Source organism: Gavialis gangeticus, unplaced genomic scaffold, assembly GCF_001723915.1.
Source record: "Gavialis gangeticus isolate Ggan-Ray unplaced genomic scaffold, GavGan_comp1, whole genome shotgun sequence".
Lineage (NCBI taxonomy): Eukaryota > Metazoa > Chordata > Crocodylia > Gavialidae > Gavialis > Gavialis gangeticus.
This window is the reverse complement of record NW_017728992.1, coordinates 103,172,847-103,182,991: the sequence shown is the minus strand read 5'-3', so window position 1 is coordinate 103,182,991 and position 10,145 is coordinate 103,172,847. Positions and strand designations below refer to the sequence as shown.

General features: G+C 45.5%; 1 protein-coding gene across 1 annotated transcript in view; it reads right to left on the bottom strand.

Annotated features, from left to right (window-relative positions):
* The window catches only part of TAF4B (TATA-box binding protein associated factor 4b), a 155,923-nt gene that overhangs the window by 143,128 nt on the left and 2,650 nt on the right, over nt 1–10,145 (bottom strand). Inside the window, exon 2 of the mRNA XM_019518898.1 lies at nt 10,021–10,145. Coding sequence (XP_019374443.1) covers nt 10,021–10,145 — 125 coding nt within the window. The remainder of the gene's footprint in view (nt 1–10,020) is intronic.

Here is a 10,145-nt window from a genome sequence, read left to right as displayed (position 1 = left end):
CCCCCTCAGCCTTCTCTTGTGAAGGCTGAACAGGTTCAGGTCCCGCAGTCTCTCATTGTAGGGTCCGCCCTGTTGTCCCCGGATCATGAGGGTGGCCTTCCTCTGGACCCTCTCCATGTTGTCCACATCCCTCCTGAAGTGGTGCGCACAGAACTGGACACAGTACTCCAGCTGTGGCCTGACCAGTCTCGTGTAGAGGGGGAGGATCACCTCCTTGTCCCTGCTAGAGACGTACCTGTGGATGCACGACAAGGTCTGGTTAGCCCTTCCAACCGCAACCTCGCATTGTCGGCTCATGTTCATCTTGGAGTCAATAATGACTCCAAGATCCCTTTCTGCTTCCATGCTCTCAAGAAGGGCATTTCCCATCTTATACGTGTGCTGTTGGTTACTACTGCCCAAGTGCAGCACCCTGCACTTGTCAGTATTGAAGTGCATCCTGTTTTTGCTAGCCCACCCCTGTAACCTATCCAAGTCTTGCTGCAGTCTTTCCTTCCCTACTAGCATGCTCTCCTCATCCCAAATTTTGGTATCATCAGCAAATTTAAACAGGGTGCTTTTCACCCTGTCATCCAAATCGCTTATGAAGTTTAAAGCTTGCGTCAAAGTTCAGCGAAGTGTTAGCTGGGTGATCAAAATGCAAATCTATCACTTCTGACTCAGGTAGCGAAAGGAGATGGAAGCATGTACCTAGAGGATATTATTATTTCTGTTATTATAACTCCGTTGGATAAAATTTGCCCCACCTATTACAGAAGACTTTCCACACCACTTCCATGCCTGCCCCCCTCCAACTCCAAGGATGCACCTATGAGTATTTCCCTGATAACTTAATGGGAAGTTTAAAAACAGCTTCTCATGGACTTCAGATAGGTGAAAGAAATTTACTACTTAAATATCTTTTGGAACAGTGCGGCCACATAAAAAGAGAGCTTACATGAAGATGGAATTTTTTCTATGCAGTTGATTACTGTTGTAATATTTTCCTGAAAATAACATGTTATTCTAGTCAGACAGGATTTATTCAGGAGTCTACCTGTATGCTTTGTTCAGACCTTTGTAGAGTGTATTAATCTATTCTCATTATTAAGAGAAAAATATTCCAATATAATTAATTGTGGCAACTATAAAAACTTAAGAACTGCCATTAGTAGGCCAGACCAAAGGTCCACCTAACTCAAAGCCCCATCTCTGACAGCGACAAGTAGCAGACACTTTAAACTGGGGGTGGGGAATCAAAGATGCAGCCTATGCGGCCACATCTGGCCCACAGAGCCATTTCACCCATGTCACAGGGATCCTGGAGGGTCTAGGAATTCATGGTTGGGGCCTACCACTGAATTCCTGAGTCCAGAGCCCCACTGGGGACACACGTAAGCAGCAAGGGACAAGCAACAACTGTGACAGCCCAGGGAAGAAGGAGCCCTATGGTCCAGCCAAGTTTGACATCCCAGCTTTGAAAGAAAGGTTTCAAAAACAGGGCACACATAGTGTGAGCCATGTCCCATCATACCAGTCTGGTCATGAGCAGTAGGTCACATCTGTATCTGTTGTATACAAGAACAAAACCACAATATACCACAATGCATACAGAATATTATATAGGAGAGACACACTTTATTACCACAGACGAAACAGAAGTTTAGCCTTTCCACATTTCCTCCAAACTTCAGCATTCCTATTGTTCAGGCCACAGAATAGTTAGGAAGATTCAACAAAAGGGTAGCTTTTGGGGGGAAAAAAAGCCCTTTATTTAATGTCAAGAAGCAAGTTAAGAAAGGTAGACAGGAACAGTACAACCCTCTTATAGTATTAAAGAAAGCCTCTAAACCAAAGCCCCATGAAAGACAATACAATAAAGAAGGAATTAAATTACTTCCTTTCACCTTATGAAGTACTTTTCCAAGCACCACCACCATACTCCATATCAGACTAGGAGGGCCTGGAACAGGGGTAGGCAACGCTTTTTGGCCAGAGTGCCGAAAAACACCACAATGCCTACCTTGGAAGGTATTGGAGTGCCAGCATGCCAGAAAAACAAAATGAGGGCAAGGGGTACATGGCAGAATGACCTGCTTGTGCCCCTTAGCCCCTGCCCCCCAGCTGAGTCTCTATGGCTGTCAGCAGCTACCCCAGCTCTGGGTAGCTGCTGCCAGTGACAGGGCCTGGGCTGCTCCCAGCAGGGCTTGCAGTCTCCCAGCTGCCTGGCTGACAGTGTCCCAGCCCAGGCTCCCGGCTGACAACAGCTACCCAGAGCTGCACTGGCCTCCAGAGCCCTGGCATCAGTTCCATGCTGGCAGCAACTGTACATGCACCTAGGGGCAGGCTGTGCTGTCCCGCTGTCTGCTCCAAGGTGCGCGCAGTTGTCACCAATATGGAGCTGATGCCGGAGCTGTGGAGCCCGGAGCTGCTGTTTGCAGCCTGCCTGCTGCTTGCTGCAGCTGCCTAGAGTCCAAGCTGGCTACAAACAGCTGTGCTGGGCTCCGGAGCCCAGTCACTAGCTGTGCCAGGAGCGGGGGAGAGACGGGGCTGCGCTGCCTCAGGCCACTCCCCCACTGCCTGCTCTGAGGCGCACCTGCACAGTACAGAGCTGATGCCGGGGCTCTGGAGCCCAGCACAGCTGTTTGCGGCCTCCCACCTGCAGTTGGCCCTGACTCTGGGTAACTGGTGCAAGCCAGGAGTTTGGGCTGCTCCCAGCAGGCAGCTGGGACACTGCAAGCCCTGCTGGGAGCAGCCCGGGCTCCGTCACTGGCATCAGCTACCCAGAGCTGGCTGTGGCGTGCCACGCAAAGTGGCCTTGCATGCCATGCTCAGGCGTTGCCCCTGGCCTAGGACGGCTCATTTCAAAAAGCTTACAATCTAGAGACAATGAATAGGATAGATGGGGAGATCCAGAGGAATGTATTGACCTAAAGGCTGGGGGGAGAGGTGAGGAGGACACCAAAGAAAACGACCATCCAACCAAAAATACCAGGTAGTATTTGTGTTAATTCCTTCCATCTCACAGATACTTAGGTGTGGTGTACTTGCCATATGCATTCTGGTCATGAAGAGAAATACCATTAACCTTTTTCAACAGGTTTCAGCGACTAGCCTGGACAGACCTTCCGTGGCAGTAAACTCGCCTGCAGCAGATGAAACAGTATTTTGAGAAACTGACTCTGCTACAGAGAAACCAACAAGGTTTCGATCAGCTTAGTCATTCCATGTGCATCAAGGGCAAAAAAGCAGGTCACACACAACAGGCTTTACCCATTTTGGATGCATTTCCTTCAAGCACTCAGCTGTTCACACATCTGCTTGGCTTCACTGAGCCAACGGTATTAGAGACCCTACCATGCCACTGCCACCATTTTAAAACATCATCTAACTGTGCTCTTTAGCTGACAGGAGGTAGCCCAACATTTGCTAACTTCACTAACACCAATGAAGTGATAAGCATTTGAGATTACCAACCACAGAGGCCTCAGAGTAACAAAAGTGAATGCTTTAGTATCTATTGACTCCTCTGTGAAATCTTATGAAATACAAACTTTCATTTCTACCCAAGAGAATTTTTACAATCTTTTCTCTACTCCCTGATGAAGGGTGTTTGTGCCCAAAAGAATTAAAGAATTTTTTTTGCAAAAATCTTGTTAGTCTCATAAAAGCTATCATTTCTAAGAATTTCACAACACTGCCCTCCCACAAGGGAAAGATTTTGTTCACTATGACCCTAAGACTACCCTTAAATTTAGTTTAGATGGCAAAAGAAATATAGGTAGGAGACAAGCAACACCACCAGCAATGACAGATACACAAAAGGCAAAGAAAAAGTAAAGGACAACCAAGAACAAGGATTAAGGAGAAGGAATATGGCAGGAGCAACAATCCCAGTACTGGTAACTTGTGAGATCTCTGCTCCACCCTCCAAAGGAGGGGTTGAACCTCAAGAGATTGGGGGCATTTACTAGAGGGTTTTTTTTTGTAGTAGGTACTTGAGTCTAAGGGTACTAAGAGAATAAGAGCCATTCTGAAAGATGATAAACTGAACGTCAGTAAAAGTCTCCCCTCCCCCTCACCCCACAGTCTTCAACTACTTCCTTCCACAACTAACACTTGTACAGCATTTATTACCACAATTTCTCTAATAAATTGATGTGACTGCCCTCAGCAAACAGGACTCTTACAAAATGAGCCACTTAACAGTACAAGCATAGCCCAGCAACTACTGCTTAGGGCTGCTGCGCATTTACAAAAGTAGGGAATATGCATTGCATAGTTTATAGGATGGTCAGTCCAAACCGTTCAAGAACTGTTATTCACTTTAACGGGAGGTATAATAAATATGCAAAAATCCTACTGTAAGGAAGTGGTGGTCAAACTTATGTCTGATGATTGATCAAGTTTCAAAACCAAGATGTCACCACCAACATGGCAAAGAAGATTCTCTGCCAGTTATGGCCAGGTGGCACAAAGGAAGCAGAAGCCACCTATAATCCCCCACAAGGGATTCTCAATGTGGGCTGGAAAACTAGCATTAGACCCCTGCAACTTCTTCCCCCAAGCCACTGGTGCAAGAGGCACATGAAGGGGCGAGGTGAGGGGGTGGAGAGGAGAGAGGGTCTGGACCCCTGCCATAGTGCTCCAACTACGCACACTGATGCAAACACATAAAACTACCACCAAGAAGTTTAACAGAGCATATAACAGAGCCATAGATAGCTAGCTGTCAGTTCTCCTCTTTACCCCTTTTGCTTGGATTCCTGATGGTGGTATAGGAAGAGTACCATCCTTTCTGAAGCACTCATCAGCTCTGGCAGAGAGAGTGAAGTTCCAATGCTACTCTCCACCCTGGCTCCCGGACTGCTGCAGAAGGCAGCCAGGGCACCAGATGTAAAGTGGTGGTAAATGAGCAAGAAGGCTAGACAATATTAGACAATTTAGACATCAGGAGGTGCTACTTCACTGTCAGGGCGGCTAGGATCGGGAACCAACTTCCAAACAAAGTGGTGCTGGCTCCTACCCTGTGGTCTTTAAGACAAGGCTTGACAATCACCTTGCTGGGGTCGTTTGACCCCAGTACTTTCCTGCCATGGCAGGGAGTCGGACTTGATGATCTGCTCAGGTCCCTTCCGACCCTACTAACTATGAAACCCCCAGAACTATTTCCCTGCCTGGCAGAGGCAAAGAGAACTCGCAAGCAGCTGGAGTTTGAGCCTGAAAGGAGTTCACATCACCCATGCTTTAGAATAAGCAACAAGGCTTCCAGTTCTTCCCAACAGCAAATGGGTCCATTCAAGTGCTTCACTTCAGGAGTCACTGGGATCACATTTTGAATTTATGCATTTTCCTTCATAAACAGCTGTCTCTACCAACAGAGCCACAGGATGAACACCACTGCTTTAAAGCTAAGTATGTTCTTGGTTTCCCTCTGCTACCTGCTATTGCTTATTTTCAATTTCAAAATTGTTTCCAGTTTAAGTGCCAATGAATTTACTCAACCATGAGTATAATGGATTGTTATAGTTAACAAAGTAGGAATTTATCAAAAAAATTCACACCATGGAACATAAGAAAGAACGTTAAAGCCTTCTCAAAAGGAGGAGTCCCTTTTTAAAGGGACCAAACTAATCAAGTGTGTAGTACTCAGTGATGTTTGCACATGGGCATTTTGGTTAACATTGCACACCAGTAACGTTATAGGAAACTTCATGTATTTAAGAGAAGTTGTGACCCTTGAAATATTGGTACTTTTACACTCCAGTCTGAAAACTAGCTCAGCTTCAGCTTTTAGTATGCCAGGCCCAAGTAGACTTAGCTGATGCAATGGAAGTATAATACTGGATTTGAGACATCCACCTACTGTCACATATGTAAATGCAATACTAGATTCAGTAGTTTGCCTTCACCAAACTGGAACTGCAAAGCCATGTTTCCAGTTCGCAAGTTTTATACATAGAAAAGTTATGAACTTACATCGTGCCACATGAAAATTCCCAAACTATAGCAGTAACTAATATCAATATATAGATATGTTTAAAGGACATGGTTATGTCAAACTATTTCAAAAGGACCATATTAAAGACTTGACTTTCGCAAATATCATCTTTTTTTTATATATGTAATATTTCTACCAGCGTAAAAGGTTTCATTCTGGCTATAAGTTGGCAACAACTCAAATATGTCCTTGATGTGGTCCCAGCCCAGACATTGCAGCATTGTGTTAGTGCTCAGGAACCAGAAAGTGAAACTCACCAATCAAAAGAGACTAATTCTGTAAGCTTGACAAGGTTTGATTATGAAGCACACTTGCATATAAAAGAATATACCAAATGCACCTCAGAATTTTGGATCTGTTCAGAAAGTTAGGAATGTAGACTAATACTACAGGAAATGTCATACTGGGTCAGACTATTCATCTGCTTAGACTAATATCTGTAACAAATCCTTCCAAAAGCCTTGATGTGACATATTTAAACCAGTATTATTTACACTGGTTTTGTGTAACAATTTAAAATTACCCTGGGATCTCAAATGGAGATAAATTTGCATAAATTCTCATGCGTCCAGGACCCAAGGAAGGAACTGTACTGACAGGGGCAATCTGGAAACAACTGAAAATAGCAAATGTGTCTTTAAGACCTTCATGGTGCAAGTTAAAAAGTCACCAACAAAACCATGACTGCTTATAAATCCCTTCTAGCCCAAAGAAATGTCTAATCCCAAACTCTTGAGGTCTCTATAGTGATAGTGAATTCCAGGACATAAAAAGAGAATGGATAAGAAGTCCTCTATGACCTTAAGAACAAAATCAGGACTCACAAGAGTAACTCAGCAGTTTCCTGCCTTTACTGGCCAAGTGGAAAATAACATTGCATAAGTAACGTGCTGGGGCAGCATCAGATTTGCTCTCCCTGACAAATTCAATTTTAATTCTTTTTTTCCTGTAGTCACAGGCAATATCCAAAGGCCTCAAAGGTTAAGTAACGCCTGCAAGGTATTCAGGGGCTGCCACTGAAGACTCATATTTGACATTCAGAAAAAGGAACACAACTAACTAGCTTATTCCATGTTTTGTATGCCCCAATTTATCATCATTTGTGTCTCCCATCTCAACTGGAAGTCCCAATCTTTCTTCATAGTTTTTTTTTGGCAATCATTTTTTTGCATGCCTCCAAATCTCTCTTATTTTTGACATATGCCTTTTGGGACAAGGACACTAAAGCTAAATACAAGTACGTCAGGTACAAACATAAAAGAAAAAAAGAAAACAAAAACAACAACAACAACCACATTACACCTCCTACTATTTTGTTTCACTATCACTGCACAATGACCTGTCCATGGCAGCATCCAGATTCTTCTCCCAGAAATTAGCCTATTTCTCAGTTAATCTACAACTGAGAAGCACACCTCTAGCATACGTTGCATCTTCCAATACAAACCGACTCGACAACCATCAATACTGAGTTATCTGTCATCATGCTGGCCATTCACCCATCTTTGTTAGATTGCTCTGAAATGTCAAAACTTTTTAAAAATCCAGACTAAACTCATTCTCTCATGTGCAAATATTACTGCTTGTTAGTAACCACCCTTTCTGCATATTTGATTAAAATTAAAAATGGCCTACGCAAGCACTTGTGCACCCCATTGTGTTCTCCAAGCACCTAAGCCATTAATGATTTAACCCTAGACAAGGTAGTTTTCTGTAACCTTATTTTACAGAAAACCTTAAAGAAGTGCCTTGCCCAAGGTACTACACAAATCCTGTGGGATATCTGGGTGCATCTGCATGTGCAAATAAGGGAGAGAAAACACTCTGGCACAGTTCACACAGGAGTCAACTACTCCTGGCACAGCATCTACACCAGGGGCAGGCAATTATTTCAGGCGGAGGGCCACTTACCGAGTTTTGGCAAGCCATTGAGGGCAGCGTGACAGGCAGACAGCGGCAGATTACTATTAATTTTCTAAATTTTTTTTTTTAGGGGCCCCGCAGGCCAGATGGAATGGCCTGGCGGGCCCCATGTGGCCCACGCGCCGCATTTTGCCCACCCCTGATTTACACATATGCTCAGGACTGCAGCACTTTGACCTGGATCAGAGAAGCCCCAGGCTGGCAGGGAGCCTGGGGGAAGAGGAGGCGTGGGCAGCTTGTGCCCCAACCAGCCCTTCTGCTGTCACCTGGAGCCCAAGGGTGCTCAAGTATGGGGCTGGGCAGCAGGCAGCCCCTGCACTGCAGCACCCTCGTGCCCCAACCAGCCCCTATCACCATCTACACATGCATTTCAGCATATGCAAGCACTCCATTGTAAGAGTACAGTCCTTGACAGTACTATCTTATGGCAGAGTTCATTTACTGCGTCCTAATATCAACACGTGCAAATGGTGATGCTTTACTGCGGAGCGTATTAGTCTACCCCACAATAAAGCGCATGTGTAGATGCACCCTCTGATACCCAGTTCAGTACCTTAACCTTGAGGTTCATCTTCCTTCAACCTATATGAAGGAGATTCAACATTCAGCTTATAAACAAGAACAAAGTTTATAATTCACTCTTACTTTATTTCAGTTATCTTGGTCTCTTGGCCGACTCTTGTCCATAATGGTACTTTCCCTCCCCAAAAGACTATTGATTTAAAAAAAAAAGTTTATTTTGATTTAGCCTGAATCCACAGGTAAACCGACTTCTCCCTACACTTGAAGAACTTTTGAGTTTAGAAAGGCACAATTCATTGAAAATGGAAATCTGATATGTCCCTATTATCAAAAGAAGACACCCAAAAAACACTAAACAGGAGAGTATAGTAATAATTATTTTTAGTGGGTGTTTAATTAGTTTCCTTGGCACTGAAGTACAGCTTGCTAGTCACCAGTGCCAAGAACCACCATCCCACCCCACCCTCTGTATCTTTCGGGAAGCATATTTGCTACTCTCCAGATCCCTGCTGTAACAGCAGATTTGGAGATGCCACACTTTTTCTACTGACAGCTCTTGCCACATTCTTATAAACTCTTCATCCTTATGAACTCCCACATGCATACCACCCAGTCCTAGTGACTTTTTCCTCTTTAGATTTATTGATTTGTTCCAGCACCCGACACCTCATCCCTGCCAATCCCTCATTTTTATTACCTGAAAAACCTAGCAAAAACAAAATGAAGCACATAAAGAATTTCTATATTATCACTAATAGCTAAGAAGTTGAAGTGGTATTGCCCACACAGACATAGCCATGCTCAGGCTCGAAACTGCTACACACATTGCCCCAGCCTTTCATCAGTCTAAACATTGCTACAGCTTGTGACACCAAGGGTCAGAAGCCAGCCCTTGCAAACTGGGATGCCAAGTCTTTGACTATCAGACGTGGTAGTTTGATTTCTATGGAGCCAAGTATCTGAATCCCCTGAACAACCAGGATATACTGATGCACCTGTTTCTAGCGCTCCTACCACCAACCTTGGAAGGGCTGTGGAATCCCCTGAGGTCTTACCCAAGCAAAAAGCTTGCCACCCCTCATCAAGCAGCCCAGCAACCTCACTTGAAAAGAAAGCAGTGGTATAATCATATTACCGTTCAGGGCAGCAGGATATCGCACACAGTCCAGACCCGGATCTCCCAGGTCTGGAATGCAGCCTCCTAACTGGGAGGAAGTTTTGACTCTGTCCCCTGAGGAGAATGTCAAACTTGTGAGGGAAAGTCACACCCACGGTATTACTGCCCATTCCTTTCACCTTGCCTTTGCAAGTCCAGTAGCTAGGCCTTCGAAGTGACATCCGTCTTCTGAAGAAAGTTAAGGTGGGGGGGAGAGGCTGCAAACTTGGGAACTATCTGCACTCCAGAGAAAGCTAAGGGCATCAAGATGGCTTTTAACTGCAGCAAAGTTTCCTGGCAGCCGGAAGACACTGGAGCTGCAGGCAGCTCAGCAGGACCACCAGCCATGGAGGGTGCCCAGGGTGCAAGGCGAAGGGTCCCGAGCGGTGCCTTGGCACTGCCACCTCCCCGCACCCCCACGAGAGGACGGGGGACTCACCTGGCGGGATCTGGAAGTTGGCGGGGAGCTGGATGGTGGGGGTCTGCGGGGCTTTGGGCGCCACGACCTGCGCGGGGGGCAGCTTGGGGCCGGCGGCGGCCGGCACAGCGGCCACCAGCGCGCCC